General features: G+C 44.0%; 4 protein-coding genes across 4 annotated transcripts; 2 read left to right on the plus strand and 2 right to left on the minus strand.

The window, feature by feature from the left end:
• Positions 1 to 2,177: 2,177 nt before the first annotated feature.
• On the plus strand, positions 2,178 to 3,502 carry LOC125750445 (SLC35A4 upstream open reading frame protein-like). Its single transcript, XM_049028275.1, has 3 exons — positions 2,178 to 2,257; positions 2,756 to 2,854; positions 2,975 to 3,502. Exons 1-3 carry the CDS (start codon positions 2,243 to 2,245, stop codon positions 3,170 to 3,172), a joined length of 312 nt encoding a protein of 103 aa, XP_048884232.1. The 5' UTR covers positions 2,178 to 2,242; the 3' UTR covers positions 3,173 to 3,502.
• Positions 3,503 to 3,653: 151 nt separating this feature from the next.
• On the plus strand, positions 3,654 to 5,448 carry slc35a4 (solute carrier family 35 member A4). Its single transcript, XM_049028272.1, has one exon. It carries the CDS (start codon positions 3,794 to 3,796, stop codon positions 4,769 to 4,771), a length of 978 nt encoding a protein of 325 aa, XP_048884229.1. The 5' UTR covers positions 3,654 to 3,793; the 3' UTR covers positions 4,772 to 5,448.
• Positions 5,449 to 5,470: 22 nt separating this feature from the next.
• Positions 5,471 to 12,663, minus strand: si:dkey-201i24.3 (kinesin-like protein unc-104). The gene is made up of 18 exons (XM_049028271.1): positions 11,708 to 12,663; positions 11,516 to 11,567; positions 10,904 to 10,977; positions 10,782 to 10,829; positions 10,536 to 10,667; positions 10,255 to 10,329; positions 10,016 to 10,098; positions 9,526 to 9,636; positions 9,179 to 9,310; positions 8,906 to 9,042; positions 8,512 to 8,723; positions 7,998 to 8,063; positions 7,756 to 7,879; positions 7,515 to 7,651; positions 7,284 to 7,427; positions 6,724 to 6,891; positions 6,442 to 6,592; positions 5,471 to 5,992 (listed from the first exon to the last, which is right to left on the minus strand). Exons 1-18 carry the CDS (start codon positions 11,717 to 11,719, stop codon positions 5,874 to 5,876), a joined length of 1,977 nt encoding a protein of 658 aa, XP_048884228.1. The 5' UTR covers positions 11,720 to 12,663; the 3' UTR covers positions 5,471 to 5,873.
• A 987-nt stretch (positions 12,664 to 13,650) lies between these two features.
• Positions 13,651 to 18,800, minus strand: cd74a (CD74 molecule, major histocompatibility complex, class II invariant chain a). The gene is made up of 9 exons (XM_049028274.1): positions 18,572 to 18,800; positions 17,508 to 17,680; positions 16,886 to 16,980; positions 16,375 to 16,431; positions 16,129 to 16,212; positions 15,966 to 16,053; positions 15,029 to 15,235; positions 14,369 to 14,419; positions 13,651 to 14,098 (listed from the first exon to the last, which is right to left on the minus strand). Exons 1-9 carry the CDS (start codon positions 18,643 to 18,645, stop codon positions 14,094 to 14,096), a joined length of 834 nt encoding a protein of 277 aa, XP_048884231.1. The 5' UTR covers positions 18,646 to 18,800; the 3' UTR covers positions 13,651 to 14,093.
• Between the last annotated feature and the right edge of the window lie 5,242 nt (positions 18,801 to 24,042).

Consider the following 24,042-nt stretch of genomic DNA (forward strand, 5'->3'; position numbering starts at 1 on the left):
CTAGGTCAGCAGGGACCACAAACGCAATGGTGAACTCCTAAGATTTTAACAGGGTTAAAAAAAATGCCTGTTGCCTTGTGATATCATAACTGTTGGACTGCAAAGTATTATTCACATGTTTGTGGTGATGCTGTTGTACACAAACCTACTGCACTGCCAGGGGGGGTGGGGGGGGGGCTCAAACTGCAGTCCTGGGGGGCCGGAGTACTGTGTTGCTTTAGTTCTTTCCCTGTTCCACCACAAATGATTCAGCTCAAGAGCTGCGTGGTAATTAGCATAAGGAGTTGAATCAGGTGTGTTAAATGGGGGGAAACCAAAAACTGTGCAGGGCTCTGGCCCCCCAGGCCAGACACCCCTAGTTTTATGCATACCATACTAAATGTTTTGTTATTTGTTATATATTTTATCATATAGCTTAGGTGTGTAGTAGGATATAGCATCTAAGTTTGTGTAAGCAAAATGTAGAATGTTTGCACAGCAACAAAATCACATAACGACAAATTCCGTCGTTAAGCGACGCCTGACTGTGAAATATTCCTGCAGGAATATCTGTAAACTGCATCATATGAGTCACTGCATATGAAGTCAACAAAAGCAAGAGAGATCTATAGGAAGAACAGGATTTCAGAACAAAGCTGTCTTTCTGCTCCCAGCTGGCAAATAATCGATGTCTTTCTATCCAGTTATCCATCCACCTTCTAACCATTTAAGTTAGCTGGGGTCAGATAAAAGGACTAGTGTTTCCTTTCTTTTAAAATCATCATTGAAGGCCCCATGCAATTCCACTGATTCAAACAAATATTAATACCAACTGTAGAGTTATTAGTCCCACCCCAGAAGACCCTAGCTCACAACCCAGTGAGGATGTGAGCCTGAAATATAAATTTGTGCCACCATCTGTAAAGTAAATATACACACCGTCACCTCATAGAGCTCAGACACCCCTGATAAAAATGTGTGGCAGTCCCATGCCAAACATATGTGCCAAAGTCTCACGTTATAGTTTTTAAAATTTAATAGTTTAAGGTGACAAATTATGTCCACCATTCCCTCACTAATAGTAATAATAATAATAATATTTATAATGATTATTACTATTATTGTTGTTGTCATTATTGTTATTTTTCACTTCATTGAAACACACTTGTTTGCATCATAAATTACTCATATTTGTTACGGAATTGGGGGTCAGCATGACATCAGTTATAGAAATGTTGAATAAGCAACGAAACTTTCTGCGTTATTTACAGCTTAATAACAGGCAGGGGTCCATTTAAAGACACAGAACACAGAGACGTACTTGAATGCTACATTCCGGCGCTACTAGCATCTCTCCCGCTGGTCCACCTTAACCAGACGTCGTGTCTGGCTCGCGCCCACATTCCGTAATAGATTCTGTCTGCAGCATCCTTCAATCACCTCCAGCGTTACCGTAGCAACAGGGGACCAGCTCACGCGGTCAGAACCAGGGTCACGGGGATGAGTGCGGATTAAAAGAAAGGACAGTCCATCTTTACTGGGTGTAAACAAGGCACCCAAAATTTAGCGTCCCAAATACGCTAATCAGCAAAGGAGTCGTCGATCAGTGTTGCACCATGAGACGGCGGGACAATAATAGCATTTAGTTAAGCTCAATTGACGTGGTTACACCCTGTTTGTTGTGAGCATGACATTGTTACCAGCTTTTTGTGTGTGTGTGTGTGTGTGTGTGCGTGTATGCATCTAATCGTTATCGCAATAACAAACGTTATTTTATTTTTACACTTCCTTGTTCAATTTCATGATGAAATGCATCTTTTCAGTGTTAACTATATTTTCATTATCATATACATTTTCAGAATTAAAGGAAAGAAAAATTAACCAAACAGTATGTGTAGCATTGTTATTAATGTAATAATGGCGTGAATGGGCCGAAATGCATCCTCTCGTTTGTAAATTTCTCATCTTCTTATATTCTGATTGTAGGGAAATGGGCAAATACAGAAATAGAACGTAAAACTAGATTAGGTATATTAAAATCATATGTCGGCACATTACCAGATTTTAAAATAAATAAATAAATAAATAACAGTTAACACAGGACAGGAGAGGAAAATACGATCAGTGTACTTCCAAAGTGACCAGCATCACTGACACCTACGACGCCCCGCCTGCTCCCTGACAGTCCAGCTGGATCCGTAACTCCGACCCGCGAGGCATAAGTAATCGGTCGTAGATAGCAGGATCATTGACACCCGAAAACATGGCGGATAGCAAGGTGAGTCTGGTTTGTGGGGCGCCCAGATCTGGGTTCACAAAGTTCTTCAACTTAGCGACCATTTAGAGATCATAAGCAGGTGATGACCCAAAACCCTCATCTAATCGCGTAAGAAATCAATAAGCAAAATTCTGATTTGTTCAAAACCAGTTTGACTACGTAGATTCGGGCGGCACGTGTTCGAATTACGACCAGCTTCTTATCCGATATGTGAGGCGTATTCGCAACAATTTTTATGAATACTTGCAATCACATATTATTTTTGCTCTTGATTATTTGCTTCCGACGCGTATGTGTTAGGAAATCGATATTTCAAGTGTTTTTCAAAATAGACATAAGTAATCGACAGCAGATACCGTCTCGTTATCACTGTTCTGCAAGTTACTTTAAAATACGTTTGTAAATTTATCTTACACCTCATCATAAGATAACCCTCAAAAGCGTATGTATACAATATACAGTTTTTTTTTTTTTTTATTTGATCGTGTTTTGCTCCAGGATCCTCTAAGACAGCTGAAGGATCTTGCAATACTGAAGGATCAGCTAGAGGACATTCAGAAGCGGGTTGAGAGTGAAGTCCATGCGGGAATACCACAGGTGACTATCTCCACCTGCAGCACTGCACCACACAGTGGTGGATAAAAGCTCCACCACTGTTTGAATATCGCCTTCGAAACCACCTCAAATGTCAATTGTCTTTGATATTTGCTTTTCTAGGGGAGCACTGTGCTGTCCTCTCCCTTCCTGAAAGGATTCCTAGCTGGATACGTCGTGGCGAAGCTCCGCTCCTCTGCGATCCTCGGATTGCTTCTGGGAACCTGCACAGGGATATACATGGCACAAAACTACAAAGTACCCAATGTTGAGAGCACCCTCAAAGACTACATCAACTCCACCAAGAAAAGGCCCAGCTAACAGCGTGCTGGCCAGCCTGCTCCTCTCCGGAGAGGAAAGCACAGCCAGGTTCATGTCAAAAACTGAATTCCACCCTATTTTCTTCATTGTTACAGTGCTATACTATTGGTATCATGTTGGATTTTCATTCAAAGTGTTGGAAGAACTATATTCAGCTGAATTTATAAGCAGTCATTACTAGAGGCAAAATGTACAGTAATCCCTACACATTTATAATGTGTGCAATGTTTTTATTGCGATGTTTTTCATATATCTGCAGAGAAAACAAAACTTCTTGAGTCTGGTCAGAGTTTTAACTGAAATGATATAAAACAGTGTTTACTTGCCTGATATTTTTTTTATATTTTTTTAATACTGCACATTGACCCTGAAGCTAACCTCAGCCGCTTCTTTCCCATAACCCTCCTCGAAATAGTACTCTGAAAAAGCAATTATATTAAATAGTCCTTTTCTTTTAGAAAATCGGGCAAGAGAACTTGTGTAATTGCTTTGTATCGCTGGCGGCTCATCGAGAAACGCTGCTCTACTGGCATAGTCTCAGCGTGATCTCCAGGACCCCGGGTCAGGTGATGTGAGTCACGGTAGTCAACGACTCCGTCGGTTTGTAAATAAATAATTGCGATGATTGTGATCCCCAATGTGGGTGTCGATGACGCCGCCCCAGGGCGGAGACGCTGGGTGCGGAGAACGGGGTGGCCCGCCCTCCTGCTACTCTCAGTGCTCATTTACGGCTCCCACACGCCCCTTATCGCACTCAGCAAGGTGAGTGGGCGGGTCCCCTTTAGCTCCTCCTCCTACGTGCTGCTCATCGAGCTGGCCAAGATGCTCGTCTCGCTGGTCCTACTGGTGGCGCGCGACCTGGCTGCAGTTCCCTACGCCTCGTTATCCTGGGCCTCGGCTGCCCCTTACGCCCTGCCAGCCGCCCTCTACGCCATCAACAATAACCTGGTGGTACTTATGCAGGCCCACATGGACCCAAGCACCTTCCAGGTCCTCAGCAACCTGAAGATTGCCTTCACCGCCCTGCTGTACTGTGTCTGCTTGAGGAAGAGGTTACAGCCCACCCAGTGGCTGGCTCTCAGCCTGCTCATGGGGGCCGGGGTGTGCCACAGCTATAATAACCTTGAGCTGGAAGCAGCAAGTGAAGAAGGCGTCAGCAAGGTTAACCTCCACATTTCTGCCTGGGGCCTACTGCTGGTGCTCAGCTACTGCCTGATCTCAGGCCTGGCAGCCGTTTATACTGAACTTATTCTGAAGACCCAGAAGCTGCCCCTTAGCCTGCAGAATCTCTTCCTGTATATTTTTGGGGTAGTGTTGAATGGTGTGGCACACCTTTCGGGGGCTGGGGGGCAGCTGGGCTTCTTGGAGGGGTACTCGCTGACCGTGTGGACCATCGTGGCCGGCCAGGCGGCCAACGGCCTGCTGATGTCTGTGGTGATGAAGCATGGGAGCAGCATCACTCGCCTATTTGTCATTTCTTGCTCCATGCTGGTGAACGCCGCCCTCTCCTGGGCACTGCTGGGACTGCAGCTCACACCTCTCTTCGCATTGGCCGCACTGATGATTGGACTTGCCATTCACCTGTACTACAGCGTTTAATCATCTCGTCATAGCAGAAGCCTCGTTTCCTCAGATGCAGTCACCGTTTAGATGGTTTCGCTGGACTGACTCGCTCTTTGTCAGCAAAATTTAATAGCTGTTCCCACAAGTCACAACAAACCATTGAAACTGCATTCAAACCATTCAGAGATTATTAAGCGAGGGGGAAAAAATAGCTGCCTTTTCCAGAAAGAGTCATGAAAAATGAGTTTGACTTTCAGCTTTGCATATTTCAGTATGTGAAGCAAGCGAGCAGCTTGATGCTGGAAACTCCCGCATGACTTTCCAGCTCCTGCAATCTGCTACGTGTCTGTTATCCGCGTGAAATTCGCTACCTCCTTTTGCCTTTGTAATCACGCTGAAGGCTCATTTGTCTTTGTATACAGTATCCTTCGCCATGTAATGGGTTTAGTTATTGAGAACAGTATGACCCTCTGTTTTCTAACATTGCTCTGTCTTTTTATAAAATCGTTTTTTGACTTGGTTGATGCCGTTTTTTGATACGATTTAATTTGTCTGGTTGAATTACACGCACATTTACTGTTTCAGTCAATGCCAAGAAGTGTGTTGAATATTTCATGTGGGTGTAGGGGAAGAATGTTAAAATTCTTTAATATTTATAATGTATTAAGACAAAGTCATAGTAAATTAAAAAAAAGACTCACAGAAGACGTAATCTGTTGTGTTTTTATACTTTGTAAGTTCAGCCTCTGAGTTGTTGGTTTGTGACACGGAAACTCCTAATTGGGTGGCTGCCAAGAGGTTTTCTAAATAACTGAACTGGATTTTAAGGCCTCTTCATTTGAACTGAACATTGTATGAAAACAGTCACATTCACAGTCAGCAAAATGGATCCAGGTAAATGACATCGTTCATCAGCCGTTTGTTCCTTTTATTATCTAACGTTAAACATTTGCTTTCCTTTTCCCTGCATGCTTAGCATAGCATTCACTGCCAGGCACTGTGTCCTTGTTTCCCTGGCAGATAATGAGCCTCTCAGCAGTAGAAGGGTGATTATTGCTGCATTTTCAGGGGGGGGGTGTCTCACAGCCAGTGGTTGATGCCGTTGTCAAGGTAGCATGTGCGTCACACATTCCCTGAGTCACCTTCTGTCGCTCTCTTCCTCCTTTTTGGAGGGTCGTGCCCCGCCACTGCGGCCATGGCCCCGCCACCCAGCAGGGTCGGCCCGGGCTGAGATCGTGTCTCTCAGTTCGGCCAGCACTGCATGAGACAGGAAGATCGATCTCGTCTCACAGCGGTCAAAGAACCTGACGAGGAGGCGTTGCATTACTGGCAATGGCAGGCTTAATCGACCAATGACAGACCATCACTCCAGCTGACCCAATAACTCCTAGACCTGGGTGATGGACTGGTCCGACTCGACCTTTGATAATACGTGCTTCAGAAATCGGACACCACTGAGTGTGCAAAACACAAGCACTTTCCCACCCACTCCGAGTGTTACTCTATCCTTTTGTGCTGTACAAACATCTCAACTTCTGCAGAACCAGTCGAAGTGAAATTCTGAAGACAAAGTAAAATGTCAAAGAGTAATTCTTTCGATTTTTTTTTTTCTCCTTTACCCATCCTAACCCTTTAATATCCATGTAGTGCCATGTCTAGTATAGACAGCCTCCTACAGTGAGGTAAAGGACACTTCAGTCACCCACCAGCGTGGAGCCGCTTGTTCTCCGTCTGCAGCTGCTGGCTTTTTGCGGACAGGTAGACGGCATCCTGGATGGCGTCCTGCAGCAGACTCCTGTACCTGTCCTCCAACATCTCCTTCTGCTCCTCAAACACCTGGCGGTACACGCGGAACACCTGAGGAGGAATCAGCGGCTGGGTGTCACCCTCACCATGATGTTTATCATTGTGAAAAGTCACCTGAAGAAGTGACCGTATTTTCAGGATACCCCCTTTCTGACCCCCCCCCCCCCCCCCACGGTGTCCACCTGGAGGCCCTCCTCTCTGAGCGTGTGTAGCTCCTGGGTGTGCCTCCGATGCTGCGCCTCCAGGTCCTTCTCAGCCTCCAGCTTCTCCCTTCGGAGGGCCTCCAGCTGCAGGACCAGTACCTGCCGCTCCATGTTCATCCGCAGCAGCCTCTCCTCCAGCCCGTCGGCCTGTGGGGGACAGGAAGAACCACTCATCAAGGGTATACCTTTGAGTTGAGCATTTAAGGAGGTCCAGGGAATTGGGTTTGCTGATTTTGATTATTGGGAGGGTTACATCCCCCATGATTGACACTCATGCCTCATCTCCTTTATGACTAAGTAGTCCCTCTTAGTATATTGGTTTTGCTAGAATTATGAGGACATCACCTAAGTTGTGTTGATCGAATGAGCTGATACTTCATTCAGCATGCTTAACTTCTAACCCTGCAAACGCCTTGTGCTAGGCTCGTGGAACTAATTATATATAGAGGCTGATAGAGCTTCTCTCTGAGTCCAGACCGTTGCATTAGTCCTCAGTGCATCAATGAGCTCTACTGGCCACTTTGCGGCTGGTCTGTTACCTTCTCTTCTCCCAACTCCCTCTCCATCTTGTCCAGCTCTTTCTGGATCATAGCCCTGTGATCCTCCATCAACATCTGGCGTCTGCCCTGCGCTTTCGAATATTCCACCTCCACCTCGGACATTTGGGTAGATCCATCCTCTGCCTGCCAAGGGGAAATATCTGAGAAGCGGCCCCTCTGGGCGTTTGTTGCTTCTTGGACATGTTGGCAGTGCCCTTGGGAAGTGTGTACCTGGTTTGTTTGACTCCCTGGCTGCTCAGAGTCACCGTTGGCTGCCTTCAATCTGGCCTCCTCTTCTTTGATGGCCTCCCTCAGCTTCTGGATGTGGCCCAGTCGTTCCTGGCTCTTATCCACGCTCACCTTCCCATCTGTGAAAAACACACAGATTTCTTCATCCCGACATCGATGTATTACACTATTTGAGACGTGTGAAAGAACCTGGCCTGTTTTGATTCCAAATTCTCCAGCTTACCTTTTATGTGGGCCTCGATCTGCACTCTCAGTTGAGTCTGAAGCTGCTTCAGTCTCTCTGTCGACCCCTGGATGTCAGCATTGTGGTTCAGCATCGCCACGTTAGATTGTTGTTCTTTTAAGCTCTTTTGCATTAACACAAATATGCAGTTGTTATTGAAATGACTGTAAGCATTGACCAAGGCCAAAACTCTATGCACCAACACCTTTTCACCGTGCATTATATGCATAATCTTCAGGCACCTTTCTTTTCTCCCAGATTTCCCTGGATTGGATTCTCTTCTTCACCCAGTCTTGGTTTTTCGCTACCTGCTCATAAACCGCAAATGAGTTGAACAACAGTTTTATTTCCAGGTTTTAAGCTGCGTGAGGAATGGCCACAAGCTGTGGCCCGAGTCTGCATTAGGGATGAGTACAAGGGTCTCCGTGGCTGACACCCCCCTCCAGCAATGACACCTGACCCTGACAGAAATGGTCACTTGGTTATCAGTTTAAATTGAGTCAGCTGAGCGAATTTGTAATTCAAGAGTGTTTGAGCATAAACACACAGGCTTTAATATGCTTTTTCGCTTTTAGAGTCGTTTTAGTCAGATCTTTGCTCTAATAGTTGGGTGTCCCTAAAGGGGCTTAGTTTTATTTGCCATTTTTCATGAAAACATTTTTTCACATTTTACCTCTGTGTCACCCTTATACTAGACATACCCTGAAAACGCAACTACTTGACATTCAGTTGAACCATCTTCTGCTCTTGTCTTACCTGTAAGTGTTGAATCAGCGTCTCTAATTTCCTGATGTCCTCTTCCTCGTTCTCTGCTTGGGACACCATTCTGGTTTGCAGCTCCTGAATCCTTTCCCGGATTTCCTGGGTGGCCCTTTGAGGACACCATCGGCTGGGGACCATGTGGGTCACCAGGCCCCTGACATGCTGAGCAAGAGCTAGAGCATGGGAGGTCTCCTCATCCAGCAAGTCTGGGTAGATTTTGGAGAAACATACCGTATAGATACTATATATACTGTATATGTATAGTATATACCGCATATATACTGTATATGTACAGTATATACCGTATATATACTGTATATACAAATAAGTCAGAAAACTGCTGTTGTTAAAAAGACACCAGAAAACACTTTAACGGTTATAATTTCACCTTGTGGCTGGACACAGTAGAGAAGGACATTGGCGCAGCTTCCTGTTAGAGTGTCTGCCAGGATTAAGGGGAGGAGCTTGTCATCAGCCGTCGTGTGAGACTCGATGTGCTCCATAACCTTCACCAAGGTGCTCACTCTGTGGCACCAAAGAGAGACGTGATCGGTTTTTTGTGGCTTAGCCACCTAGGGCCTGGTACTTCTGGCATGACTGGTAGAATGGGCACCATTCCCATTTAATGCTTCAAACTTCAAACTCTAGAGGGCGCCCTCACCCGTTGAGGTCCCCCTTCCGAGCACCTCCTGCCAGGTCAAACACCCGCAATGTGCTATGCTGGTACTGCTGCTCCGCGGCCTCGTCCCCCTGAAGTCTCCGTTCCACGTTCACTGAAAACAAGGAACTGCACCTGTGGGTACGAAGGATATTGCAGGGATTTATGGGATATCGCACCAAGACAACAAGAGTCCACCCACTATGCATGACACGCTGACCTGTGATTGGCTAAAGAATACCATATTAGCCCATCAGCTGACAATATGGACAAGCTAACCCTGATTACTGATGCAGCTCAGTCAAGGGATTCTGTAGGATCAATCTCATTAACTCAGCAGTTGGTAATACCTGCCCACCAACGCCCCAGAATTGGCGCTCAGAGTCTCCCTGCCCTCTTCGTACAGTGAGAGTATTTCCTCCAGGCTCTCCACTGCCACCTCGCAGACACCCTCCACATACCTGGAGCAGGAAAAAACCACAGCGGTTGGGATTCTTATGCATTATCTAACTTCCCTGTAGGTTAAACCATGCGGTAAGGGACCATAGACAATCTCACTCTCTTGGGATTTGGCCCCTCTGCTCATTCAATTCTATGTCTCCCCAGAACGGGACGCCATTCTAACTGGGGAGTCCCCCAGCCCGGCACCCTGTGCTGCCTGTGATAGGCTCCACCCCCCACCCCCCGTGACCCTGACCAAGAGAAGCAGATGGATGATTATAAAACTGTGGTGTTTGCAAAAGGAAAGAAGGTTTTGCTAACGAATATTTGCGAGACGTGAGCCCTTCAGATCGACTGTATCAGTTTAGCTGTCAGTCCTTTGCTCTTGCACACACTCACGGTCCGAAGGCAGGGTGAGTCCTGGGCTTCAGGCCCCGCCCCTCCGGGTTTAGAAGGTCGACTGCACTGTCGTCAGGATAGAACTGTGGGGAGGGGCGATCCGATATCACAATCCAGACACAACAGCAGACGATACGAAACCGGAGCCAACACCATTGGGGGCGAACGGGACCTCAAGCAGCCAAACATGGGCAAGAACAGAATGTCCAGAACGGACGAATGGCGAAAACAAGCGGTACCTGGATGAAGGATGCTGTTGTAAACATCTCCCCAGTGTTTATCTTCGTTATTTCATTGAACAAGCCATTCAGCAGCTGGGATAACAACTAAGATGCTTATAAACATTATAGTGATATGAACACAAATCAGTCAATAAAACAAAGTTGTCTTATTTTATTATTGACTAAATGTTAGATATTCCTTTTATAATGCTGCTTAGCGTTACTGCTAAGCATCGTCCCAACATTGGCAAGGTCTCGCCGCCTTAAATCTTTATATTGTCACTGTACTTCTGTTCTACCTGTGTGATGACGCTCTGGGTCTGTAGAAGCTTCTCCTTCCCAGACCTCAAGGTCCCGCCCACCAGGACAGCTCCATGGTAACCAGAGCATACCAACTCACAGAGAGGCTGGAGCAGCTCAGGGTACAGCCTCTGTCGAATTGGGCAATCAGCTTGGCGAATTACTTTACATTGCCTTTAGTGTTGCCTGCATTTTTACTACAGTTTCACTTTCTGTCTGTTACTAAAAAATATATATTTTCTTGCCTGTATGCTGTGCTGGTTGGTAACAGCATCGAATACAAAAGACATTTTCTGTTAAAGAAAAAGATTATACATGTGAGTCTCAGGTTGGATGTGCCTGCTCGGTCCATTTCAGCTGCTCTTACCTCATTACCCTCTCTTGTATAATCCACGCTGTTAGCCTCCTCATTTACCGTGAGTTTTCCTCGATGCTCCCCATCTGCACACATTAGGTAGGTTTAGGCAACTGGGGGTCAAGGTAATTTACTCTTACGATAAGAGAGTAATTTTTTTCTTTCGTTGCACTAACAGAAAATTAATGTGTAATGTCTATAATATGTAACTATGTATGTACATGTGTTCCCCAACAAGGTAATAGCATCCTGTCCAGAGGATCCTCAGCCTTGTGCCCTGTGCTGCTTCGGATTGTCTCCATGCCCTCCCACAACCCTGAATTGGATAGGCTGTTGGACAGTGGATGGATGGATGGATGGTGATGAATGATTTTCTTATAAGAATTTCCACAGAGATCAGATCTTCACCACATCAACTCTGTACCATCACTGTTAATAAAATGTCTGTACAGCATCTGAGTCTTTTAAACACCTGGACAGACACACTTGTAATGTCAGCTTTCATAGGCTGTACACTGAGACACTGACACTTACAGCTAAATCGATGTAGCTCCTCCAGCTGGCGCTACAACGGCAGCTGAGCATTGTGTGCAGGAGTGACAATAGCACTCCGGTCCCACATACCTGACACCTGCACGATGACCACGCCCACTCTAGCCACTGCATCCCGCCGAGTCTGAGAAGGAAGAGTGGTAATGTGCACCAAAGCCCGCTTTCTTTGGAAATGCACAGGCAAGTACCCAAGCAGATCTGACCCATTATCTTCCAAAGCAGAACCACACCAATAATCTGTAATAACAGGCTAGAGGCACTTACACATGGATCCATATCCTGAGAAGGAGTACTGCCAATGTATCTTACATCTGCTGCAGTCCCTGTGTTCAGTGATAGGGATCTGAAATATTAATGAGTCATTCTCACATGGCTAAACATGGGGGAACAGGGTATTTAGTTTCTGGCAAGGAAGCGATCAAATTATGGAACTGGACTGATAAAGACTCCTCTTGTGTGTTATAAAGTTTCTGGTTGGTTCACTTGGGTCTGGATGTCGGGGCAGACTGGAACATCACGAGAAGAGAACAAACTAATGCAAAATAAGGTCACACTAAGCATCAGTTGCACTCATTGGGTTTGTCTGAGCCAGAGGGAACAGCTTTAAACAAATTAATATCAGAAACGACTGCTATGGTACCTATCTGCCATTTCTAAGGTATCAGAGGGGCATCTATAGCTTTCACATTTTCATGACCCAGATTTATTTTGGTTTTTTTTAACTGTTTCATGTATTCCTGTTAATCCAGTTTATTCCTTTACAGTTAATAGCCAAGGGAGTATTACTGTCTGCTGAATAGTTAAAAAACAAGAACTTCCCTTTGCCCTTCATCTCGAGCTTAAACTTGAATTCATTGCAAATCATTTTGCAAGATGATTATTCTGACATCTAGTGGCCATCTTTGCAAAGCACTCTGGAAGCTTCCTTCCACAGCAGCGATGAGTCTGTGATGGGCGCCCTGGATGCGACGCCGCGCACTAGGGGCATTGGGCGCCCTTGGATGGGACGTCGCGCACTAGGGGCGATGGGCGCCCTGGATGGGATGCCGCACACTAGAGATGATGGGCGCCCTGGATGGGACGGCGTGCACTAGGGGCGATGGGCGCCCTGGATGGGACGCCGCGCACTTAGGGCGATGGGCGCCCTGAATGGGACGCCGCGCACTAGGGGCGATGGGCGCCCTGGATGGGACCCCACACATAAGGAGTGATGGGCGCCCTGGATGGGACGCCGCGCACTAGGGGCGATGGGCGCCCTGGATGGGACGTCGCGCACTAGGGGCGATGGGCGCCCTGGATGGGACGCCGCGCACTAGAGATGATGGGCGCCCTGGATGGGACGCCGCGCACTAGGGGCGATGGGCGCCCTGGATGGGAAGCCGCGCACTAGGGGCGATGGGCGCCCTGGATGGGACGCCGCGCACTAGGGGCGATGGGCGCCCTGGATGGGAAGCCGCGCACTAGGGGCGATGGGCGCCCTGGATGGGACGCCGCGCACTAGGGGCGATGGGCGCCCTGGATGGGACGCCGCGCACTAGGGGCGATGGGCGCCCTGGATGGGACGCCGCGCACTAGGGGCGATGGGCGCCCTGGATGGGACGCCGCGCACTAGGGGCGATGGGCGCCCTGGATGGGATGCCGCGCACTAGGGGCGATGGGCGCCCTGGATGGGACGCCGCGCACTAGGGGCGATGGGCGCCCTGGATGGGACGCCGCGCACTAGGGGCGATGGCCGCCCTGGATGGGACGCCGCGCACTAGGGGCGATGGGCGCTCTGGATGGGACGCCGTGCACTAAGGACAGGTTAGAGATGCCAGTTTACTGAACTGCATGTTTTTGGGCAAGAATAAAACCCTTAACCTTGGAGATGTGCAGCACCAGTAAGCTACCACGTCACCCCTTAGGGAAACTTACAAGGTGTGTGAGCACCCAGACGTCCACCCAGACTGCAGCCTGATACTTTACTGGAGATTCGGGGACTTTCATACAAATCCGAGGAAAACCAGAAGTATTAGGTAATTACTAATGATGGTGGACATGGTTACTCATCCACTGACGGAGCTGGTGGGGGTTCCCACTTCTCACAAGCTGAAAACACATCATCCTTTGCTTAGCGTGGAGAACATCAGCCTAAACTCTCACACAAGTTAACGCATTAAGTCTGCTAAGCACACAATATAATACAGAAAAACAGGCAACTGCAATGATGGTAGTAAAGTTATCTTTTATTTATTTAAGACCTTCATATATAACAAATCAAACCATATTAATTATTCACCTGCCCTTCAGTAACTTAGTTACGCTACCATCTCCCATATAAGACAAAAAAGAATAAAATAATGTTAGATACATATGTATTTTACTTACTAAAAAAAGACAAAATTCCCCACGGGCTAGATATTTATTGCAAGAATGAATAGGATGTCTGAGCAGTGTTTTTCAAGCACAAGTGGATAAAATGGAGAAAATTCTTCATTAAGCTTGCCATTAAAAAAAATTATGAAGGGGGTTAAAGCTTGATCTAAAAAATGGAATCCAAATTGCCTATACTTGCATTAAAACTGTTAGTCATTTGTAAAATGATTATTTTCAGAGATGTAATGAATGATGTTGTAATGAATGAGAATTCCATGTTCGGATCAGACTGCGTTTACGCTGGAAAAAAGAACAGCGAAATATAAATTAATATACAGACAATTGCTATTGTATAACTGAAGAATTTAAAAAATGAAGCAAAGCACTGATGCTATCTTAATTACAGTTATATGTGTTTATTCAGTAGATGTCCAAAGCAACATACAAGCAAGGAAGATAATGTATCAATACAGGTCTGTTTATACTGCCTTTGTTTAGTAACAGTACAGGGACAAAGCGCTGAGGAGGAGCACCACAGGAGTCATGCCCTATCAGACTAGAGAATCTCACCTTTATCCTCCATCAAGCTGGCCATCCTGGGCATAGCGATCATACGTGCCTCTGTAGGGAAAGCAGAACGATGGAAAAACCCAGAGTCATTGCTTGGAAAAGCTTCACTAAACCCCATGGGGGGTTTTTGGTCACCGAGCTAATTTACAATCCTTTGTGATGCCTTTATTAACAGTAACTTGCTCAATGAATAAACTAGTGTGTATTTGAAAAGGTTGTAAGAAACACTACCAACATACCATACATACGTCTGACCAGCTCAACATACACGACTAAACAATGCAATACTCAAGTTATTTTCTTACTGGCATGACCTCTCTGCAAGGTCAGTTGCGGATCTGCAGCGATTACGACTAGCTCGTGTTCTTCCCGCGAGGGTCTCAAAGTTGACATGTGACCTAGCACGGACGTCTCGCCATTTAGCAAACGATTCGAATATTAAATGGTTTAGATGTCTGCCGGGCGGACGTATGTGTGCTATCAGGGTAAGTTTCTCAATAACAGCTTAGAAGTTATGTATCCTGAAACTGTTATTAATGAATGAGAACATGATGCATGGAGGTCAGAAGAACAGCAGTTGAGCTGCCAGACATAGCTGCTTAATTAAAGGAAGACAGGCAACTTCTACGGAGGTGGAACGGAGGAATCCTGAGTACCTACCCGCTGGACCTCCGCACATGGGCCTCCCGCGAATCTCAGTGCCCGGGATCGGATTGCCATTCTTGTCGACGCACCAGCAGTAGCCGGTGCTGTGCCAGCACTGCATGGGCAGGTAGTTGCCTTCCTCATCGCACTGCGGCCGGTAGAAGCCGGGCTTTACCGACTCCCCCGTGGCCTCCAGTTGGCACTTAGTCCGGATGGTGGCAGCTGTCGACAACAGTCAGGTATTCTTTAAATGGCGGTGCGTGGAATTTCAGGATTAGGATTTGCCTTTATTTAAAAATAATTAATCCAGGTTGTGAGAACAGTGGCCATGTTAAGGCAAATTATGTAGAAAATTCCTATTTCAATTTGATTCTTTCATCATCTGTTTGTAATTATTTGAATGTTTAAAATGATCTCGTATTATTTATGCCACTATCATAACTATTTTGCTACTAGTTGCTATGATAATATATGCAACTTGATTTTATTTACTTATCAGATATCATGTTTATGTTTTATTTTTGTTTTCAAACTGGACTGTTATTTGCATTTACAGTCATTGTTTTTTTTTATTTTATTGTTACATTGTGTCATAATTATATTGATCTTGCACCACAAAAATTAATTGGCCATTATGGAATTACACAGTCAATTAAAAATCCTCCGGTCAGAAATGGCACATTATGTAACCATCGCCTGGGTTCAGTGTTTTGCTTGCCCTGAGGCAAATTCAAGTTTTGTTTTGGAACCTGCAGATATGGAGTATCTGGAGTATATGGAGTATGTAATAGTTTTCAAAATAACTGTAATAGTTATTGTGACAAGAACGCCGAGTAGATCACAGACACTCTGGTGCGCGGGAGGCCCACGTGCGTTGGGTAGGTACTCAGAATCCCTCTGTTCCATCAATTGTGTGTGTTTGTCACTGTGAGATGGAGAAACATGTCAGCACCTTCCTTAGTGGCCTCTGTCGTGGCGACTGAGGGCTCCTCCTGGGCCATCTGGAACAGCAGCCACTGGTGCATCCAGTTCTCGAATCCCTGATGCACAAAGTCATCCGTTAGACACAGAACAGCCTATGGAGCGAGGAGGTTTTCCCGGGTTAGAATTTTCACCTTCCAATCAGACTCCTGCATCTGGTTCTTCAGACTCTTCAGGTTGGCCAGGAAGGTCTCGTTGAACTTGGGAAGCTCCATGCCCTGATTGGGAAAACCATGCACTGAATGCACCATTTAATTCGGGAAGCAGTGGCGATCACTTATTTTGTGGAGAGCACTGACATACCTGCAGCAATGCAGAACACACCCAACAGTGTTATTTTCAGCAGGAGTGAGAAATAGCAAGGAGGTTTAGCTGCTTACCTGCAGTAGCTCCTTCACCTGACCCTCCATGCTCAATTTTGCGGTGTTCTCCAGCTTCTAAAAGATAACAGTCATTTCAACATGCAAGCATCCAGACTGAACTTATGACGAAAACTATTAGCCGGCCCTCCATATCTGCAGGTTCCAAAACAAAACTTTAATTTGGCTCAGGGCAAGCAAAACAATGAAGCCAAGCAATGGTTACGTCTATACTGAACTTTTTTTTCTTGTAAAGTTTCACCAAATACAGTATAACAACTATTCACAAAGCATTTACATTGTGTTAGGTATTTTTAGTAATATAGGGACAATTTAAATTAAACGGGTGGATTTGCACAGGTTATATGCAAATACTGCACCATTTTATATAAAGGACTATATAAATTTTGGTGTCCATGGGGGGTCCTGGAACCAGGTACGACGTACCTCTAACCATTAAGCATAGCCCCCTACAGTGCCACCTTGTGGCCAGACCTTTCAGTGCACTGAAAGCCAGAGTTTAAAGCCTGACCGTCGCGGGGATCTTGTTGTTATCGACGTTCCTCATGTCCATAAGCATCGGCATGTTGTACAGTGGCATGCGAACCACCTGGGGGGAAGATGGACCTACAGAGATGGGAGATGAAAAGTCGATCATTTATCAAGATGTGAAATCACAGAAGATTCTGTCATCCACTGCAGATACTGACACTACAAAGAGCAAGTTGAGGGAGGCGTAAAAAGAATTTCCCAACGGGTACAATAAAGGATTATTATTATTATTATTATTATTATTATTATTATTATTATTAATAATAATAATAATAATCATTTTTATTTTTTTTACATGGAAGAGTAACATCACAGTGTGTAAGAGGCTGGAACCTAAACTTATCGAGCCAAACTGTGATTCATCGAGGTTCCTCTTTTAATGGAACCCCAACAAGCAGAGAGACCAACTGGTGAGTGATTCTGACAGCTGGTCAGGGCAGGGGAATGAAAGGGAAGCCATATAGGGAATGAATCAGAAAACTTCGCATCATCACAGGGGGAAAGTATGAAAAAGACATGGAAAGCGAGCTGATCCTAGGTTAAACTGAGAGCCTGCTCAGTTTGTACATGTTCAGCAGAAGCGCAATTCCATCCTTGCTCACCAGAGGGCCTACGAGACGCCTGCAGCTTCAGGTTGCTGGCGGTATTCTCCAGGTCTCTGATCTGGCTATGCTGGCTGGCCACATAGTAGATGGTGAGGGCCTGTCCCGCCACTAGCATGCAAGCCAGCATGGTGAGGCCGCTGATTTTGAGGGCGCGAGCCGTGGACCCATTACTGTGGGCGAGATGGAAAGACGGGCGGACCACAAACGTTTAGAACTGCAGACCATGGGGATGTAAACAAAGTTAATGGAAATGCCCTCTCTACATCACAAATCAGAAAATAAAATATGCATTTAAGATTTGAAACTCATGTAAAACAGCATAGTACTAGCATTTATCATAAAATGAACTGCCAAAACACAAACTTTTTATAATAAACGAACAAGCCAAACGACGTGAGAAGAAATGTTACTACTGGGTCCTCAAAAATGTGAAATATATTTTTCTGAAGTTTCAATTTACTTTCATTTAATTAGAATTATTACCAACGAAGGATCCACACCAAGCGTTTATTTTTTAACGATTGACAAACTGAGTAATAAAACATCACCAGTTGCTAGGCAGATACTTACACTGAAATTCCCAAGTCTTTTTTAGATCGAAAAAATGTTACGCTTCGACAAAGTTTGAAAAGACTTGAAATGTTACCGAGAAGCAGATATTTTTCAAATTCAATGAATGTATTTATCATACATTTTCTCCCAAATACAAACAGCCCCAGTCATTATCATTACAATTACGTTAACATTACTAAAATATGAATAAAGATATCTGTAGTGATTTTAGTAGTAATGCTTTACTTTTGCAAAACTTCTGTTTTTTATTTTTGTTTTATGTCGTTCTTTTTTTTTTTACTCTGAAAACAAGATATTCATTAAAAATAAGTGTGCAATAACACAATTAGGGTAATTATTCAGTTACCTTAAGTTTCTGAAATTTGACATTGTACTGTAAATTAATTGTAAATAACACTGCAAAATATAACACTGCAAATATAATGCATACATTTTAGGAATCAAATAAAAATTCTGCATCCCACTGGAAAGCATCGTTATTCGCCCACCTTGCACGGTCCCTCCCAACATCACCGCTGTCAGAGCTCACGCTGCGACTCAGAATTGTCTGTTCCTCGTCCATTCTATCTCGCTGCTGCTCGCACACAACAGACAACAGACCAGAGAGCCGTCAGCGCCTATGCACTTTTTAATATAGACTGAAAAGGGAAGAGAGCAGCGCTCTAAACAACAGCACCAGAGAGAACCGAAAGCCACTCTGACGCGGAAAACCCCAAACTGGTACTCCGGTCCCGGATCATACTGCCCCCCCCCCCCCCCCCCCCCGTCGCAATCGGGCTTTTTCATTGGCTGCCTGGGAGATCATCATCTGTTGCAGGGGGCAAAGTGTTTTGGACCCGAGATAAATCAGTGTTACTGAGATATGTGCTTATAAAACACAAAGAAATATGAACAAACTTTGAAAAGAGGAAACATTTAATGCTGGGGATTGTTAACCAGGAGTCTTTTCGGAATACTCCCCTAACGCCTATAGAATACGTAAATATATCCAGGTTTAAAAGTTCAGTCATCAAATTCAAATTCTCTGGAATTAGAAAGGAAGAATATAAGACTAAGATTAGGATTCAGGTGGAGATTATTGATCACAGGGGCAAATTCTCTAACAATATTTATAAATAAGATCAGGATAGTCATAAAGAATGTTCACACTGTCTCCTAATGCGTTATATATTTTCCATCCATCCATCAATCCATCCATCTATCCATCCATCCATTTTCTGAAACCGCTTGACCTCTTCAATGACGCGGGGGCCCGGAACCTATCCCAGAGGCTACATGACAAAGCTATATTACATTTAGGCCTACATTACATATTATTAATTATATTATACTTCATAGCGAAAATTTTTAAGTGCACTGCATAGTAATATAAACACATTTGTTTTAAACTAAACCGAATATACAATATGTGTTACATACCAACGTTAAAATGTTTCCAGACACAAGTTTTGTAATGATAAAACGCCATACCACGACTTGCGAATGCTTTTACGTATGTTGAATGTTTAGTACATCTGTTTATTTTGTGTTATTGGCATTAATTACTTCCCCAAAACGTCCAAAAATCAACTTCACACGATTTGACAAAATCAACTTTCCTCAGCAACAGCTTAGTCGTTTCCTTGCAAAGAAAAATCGGATTGGTCGCTGTTCACGTTTTTCTTTTTTTTCGTGGGAGTAACTGACGGCAAAGCAGATTGTAAAACAAAGTACCATGCAACATTCCTAGAGATAAGCAATGGTCATGGTTTTACATCTAATGTTAATAATCACAATCAGTACTATTTCGTGACATTAAAATGACAAGCAGAAACAGGACATTAAAACTGTAAGTTTTATTAACTTAATTAAAGTGTACATTCATATAAGCATACTGAGTTTATAAGTCAAGACATTGTGGTTTCATGCGTGTGTTTTTCTGTGTATTATCGCTAAATTCATATGTACCACACCTACAAGGTTATTGGTTTTACTGTTGTATAATAACTTAATGGCATTACACGGGGGGTTAGCTGCTGTTATCTTGTATACTTGCTTTGTAGATGAATGAAGGATATATATATAAAAAAAAACCGGTTACTTCATAAGGGAGAGGACATGCGTGAATTTCAAAACGAAAACAGAAATAAAGTCGCTCGGAGGGGGAAGGAAAGTTATTCGGAAATCCCCGCTCGTTGTAGCCTGACCCATACAAAGGTAAGAGATGAGATGTGACCTAAAACCGAAACTGTCCGTACTATGGTCAAAAGCCACAAATCACAAATATCAGCAAGAATGCATCCAGTGTGTGTGTGTGTGTGTGTGTATATATATATATATAATTTCGACAAAGTTGCCCGTAGGTGTGCATGTGTGAGTGAATGGTGTGTGAGTGTGCCCTGCGATGGGCTGCCCCCCCATCCTGGGTTGTTCCCTGCCTCGTGCCCATTGCTTCCGGGATAGGCTCCGGACCCCCGTGACCCAGTAGGATAAGCGGTTTGGAAAATGGATGGATGGATGGATAATTTCGACATTCATGCTAAATGAATGTTTTTCACAATATTTTCAGTTGCGTTTTTCTGTTATTTACAGTGACTTTTATGTCACCCTGTCACTTAAAATGTGTCACCAAAGATGTATTTGTACGTTTTATAGTACAAAAAACAAGAGCAAATGGAAAGTGTGCATGGCTGTTAGCATAGCCAGCGCTAGCAAGGCGTCTGTGCAGTGAGGTGTGACGCAGGCCGATCACTGAGCACCTTTACTCTGACTAGCCCTGGCCACTCTCTGTTTAATGCTAGCTTTTGTTCTAAGAACAGATGCTTCAGGCTAATATAATGTTATTCTATATGTGGTAGGAGGTGGTGAAGGCCAATATCTACATAGCCTTTGGCTCTGTTTTTTTTTTCTTTCCTTAAAATTATAGCTGGAGTTTTCTGTCCTCCCCAGCACTGAGTATGATTCCCAGCTTGTGTTCAGGGCAGGGATATCCAAAGAGGAAAAATGAAAGGTGTCACTGCCTTCATCCTAAAAAAAACACCATATCATCTTAAGTTACACAACAGTTATGGCTGATTCATGTATATTCGTCCAATTTATAGGTGCTTGTGGGAAAACTTCTGTGATTGTATGAGCCACATTGCCCAGTGCCGACCAAGGGGGCTGATCAGCCACTGTGTCCATTATCTTCAGAATTTTACTATCAGAGAAAGTTAGTTATGTTATTCACAACTTATGTTCGTAAATGATGAATTTGTTTGTGAGAACTATGTTGGGAAAGCTGTTTGAAAAACTGTTGAGTTTTTGAGGGGAGCACAAATAACAATTTTTTGGTAACAGAATTGAGAAAAATTCAACCATCTTCCACCCATCCAACCACCCATAGCAGTCTAACATAAGCCAGTGAAAGGTGGCTGGTCAGTCTTTGGTTAGTTACTAAAGTGACTTAGGCTGAGTAGTTACTAAAGTGACCAAGGCTGAGTAGTTACTAAAGTGACCAAGGCTGAGTAGTTACTAAAGTGACCAAGGCTGAATAGTTACTAAAGATGATGAAAAAAATATTTCCCTACCTCAGGTAATGAGCATCTTTTGGGAATATAAACTCTTAGAAAATACCTAATACCTAATGGATGGAGAACCAGTGGGAATGGATGGACGAGAGGGGATGTTCAGGATGGAGGTAAAACTGGTTTAACAATATATGAGGCAGAAGGAAAGCAAAATGAAGGTGTTGTGGTTTGGCAGCATACCTAAGAGAGGTAGAAGCTGGGTATTGGTTTGACTGGGAATACAGGGAACAAGGAAGTATAAAGCTCTCATTAAATTAAAAAACCCAACAAGGAACAGTCTGTCACACTGACCAACATAAGTGATTAGGGGACAGATGGAAGTGAATTTGGGCACCCGCCACCTGACTTAGCCTCCCCTAAGACAAGAGGTTCTCGACACTGCATAATAGTAGAAAAGATGGAAGAAGAGGCCATCACTGAACAGAAGGACGACAGGAAGTTGGGTCTTTGTTATGACCTTCTCAAACAGAATTAATGCAATGTTATTACCATACAGCAGAGACATGGTAAATGCAAAAATCATACATTTATAAAAAGGTCAGAGATTATTTTAAACTGCTACGTAAGTCCCATCAAGGAACCTCAAGGTACTGAACACTGAGAGATATAGGAAGACAAAGTTGACATCCGACACTAGTTCCCTTTTACTGAAGTTTGGAGATTCTTCACCTTCCACTGACTCAGTGTCCATCTTCCTCTTAAATATAATGCCTTTGTAGCAGTTTCACAACTCCTACCCTATGAGACACTCTACACAAGTTGCCATGTGCCTACAGTAAATAATGGGTAAATAAATAGGTATCATCCAGAATTATACTGTGCCTGTAGAAAACCATCATACCCCTTTCAAACTGTCGCTTTTCCCAAATTACAGCTTGATATCAAAACCCATTACAAACATCTTTTTCCAGCTTTACTTACACATTTTGCCTTTCAACATTCAGGGAGAAAGGGAACAGCTCCGGAAAAATATTTGTTTAAAAAGGAAAAATCAGCACAAAATTGGAAAATTATAAATGCCCTGACTTAATACCTAGCATAGCTACCTTCTGGTGAATGTCCTTAAACCATCACGTTGTTGACTGGAGATTTGTTTAGACTCATTGTGTTGGAAGGTGAATCAGTTTCATTAAAATGAAATTTTCATTTTAATTTCCAAGATATAATATGACAAAAAGTAAGGATTTTAACAGGGTATGATGATGTTCTATGGACACCACACACACGTGTGGAACATACTGCAGAAGAGGCAACAGAACATCTTTTCCTGTAGTTTTCAAACAGCGCCTTACTCTTGCCCTCTCATTCCACATGTAGTTATTGTTGCATTAGCTAAAGCATTTATTAATCAGTCGTACAAAAAAATCCCAGGATGCGTCAGTTTAAAGGCAGCATTGCGCCTGGATACCATGAAATACTCCATGTACAAACCAAATTTGCTTTCCAAAGGCTGCACTCATGTTTTAGGAGGGCATTGGTGGCATGCAATTCTGCAGTTCTTCCTGTAGGTCTGTTTAATAACCTTGTTCAAACCAAAGTCTTGCGCTGTTGACCCGAGGTACAAAATTCATCTTAAAACCAGGTGTTAATCATATAACAGAACATAGAACACACAAGGTCATTATGTTCCGCATAGTAAATTACCATAAATTAGGCATTTCTCCATTCCGCTGTATTGCTTCCTCTTGCACATTCAAAATCACATAAGTGCATTCCAAGACAACAAACGATGTCATCATTTACTCTTCAGCTGATTGGTTCACATATATTCCTTTTAAGGCAACCAGTTAATATTGCTCAGAGTGAGGTTTATTTTACATACAGCAGAATCATACTTAATATAGCGACTCACAACACAATGTTTTTTAGCTGATCAGTGAGACAGGCAAATATTGTGATTCCCAAAAAGTGTGACAATCTCACTTTCATGCAAGAGCACTTGGTGGCCAAGTAAAGCAAACTTCAGGTTCCCTCTAGTGGCAGCAGGCAGATGCTGCAGGACAGCTTTCCAAGAAAGGCTCAAATAGTCTGATTACAACACCACTGTCATTAATAGAAATATATAGTCATTACAGCCAAGGGCCACATGGTTAAGATTCACTTCTGGACCTTTGAAAACAAAGGAAAACACCTTAGAACAGTAATTTAGCCAGGATTTCCCACACAAACCCAAGGCCTATCATTTTTAACACCATTTATGTCTCGTTGAGGATGAATACTGACATATGTCAGTCTTCTGAAAATGTATTAAAGTTTAAGCACTCAGACTACTGGTATATAGTGCTTTCAAAGCAAAAAACCTTATAGCTGGTATGACTTGGGGAATGTGACAACACACTAAATATAGTATGTGTATTTGAGCAGACCAAAGGAACAGTCATCCTTCCAGCGTCAATAAAGAAAACAGGCCG

The sequence above is a fragment of the Brienomyrus brachyistius genome, chromosome 10 (genome assembly GCF_023856365.1).
Source record: "Brienomyrus brachyistius isolate T26 chromosome 10, BBRACH_0.4, whole genome shotgun sequence".
Classification (NCBI taxonomy): domain Eukaryota; kingdom Metazoa; phylum Chordata; class Actinopteri; order Osteoglossiformes; family Mormyridae; genus Brienomyrus; species Brienomyrus brachyistius.

Coding starts and splice junctions, on each gene's coding strand:
- LOC125750445 (XM_049028275.1), top strand. Junction 2,855..2,974: donor TCCATGCGGGAATACCACAG/GTGACTATCTCC, acceptor TTGCTTTTCTAG/GGGAGCACTGTGCTGTCCTC.
- slc35a4 (XM_049028272.1), top strand. CDS start 3,794: ATGATTGTGATCCCCAATGTGGGTGTCGATGACGCCGCCCCAGGGCGG.
- cd74a (XM_049028274.1), bottom strand. CDS start 18,645: ATGGACGAGGAACAGACAATTCTGAGTCGCAGCGTGAGCTCTGACAGC. Junction 16,054..16,128: donor TGCAGGAGTCTGATTGGAAG/GTGAAAATTCTA, acceptor TTTGTGCATCAG/GGATTCGAGAACTGGATGCA. Junction 14,420..15,028: donor CATGTGCGGAGGTCCAGCGG/GTAGGTACTCAG, acceptor CTTTCCCTACAG/AGGCACGTATGATCGCTATG.
- si:dkey-201i24.3 (XM_049028271.1), bottom strand. Junction 10,099..10,254: donor CAACAGCATCCTTCATCCAG/GTACCGCTTGTT, acceptor CCCTCCCCACAG/TTCTATCCTGACGACAGTGC. Junction 9,637..10,015: donor ACTCACCCTGCCTTCGGACC/GTGAGTGTGTGC, acceptor TTCCTGCTCCAG/GTATGTGGAGGGTGTCTGCG.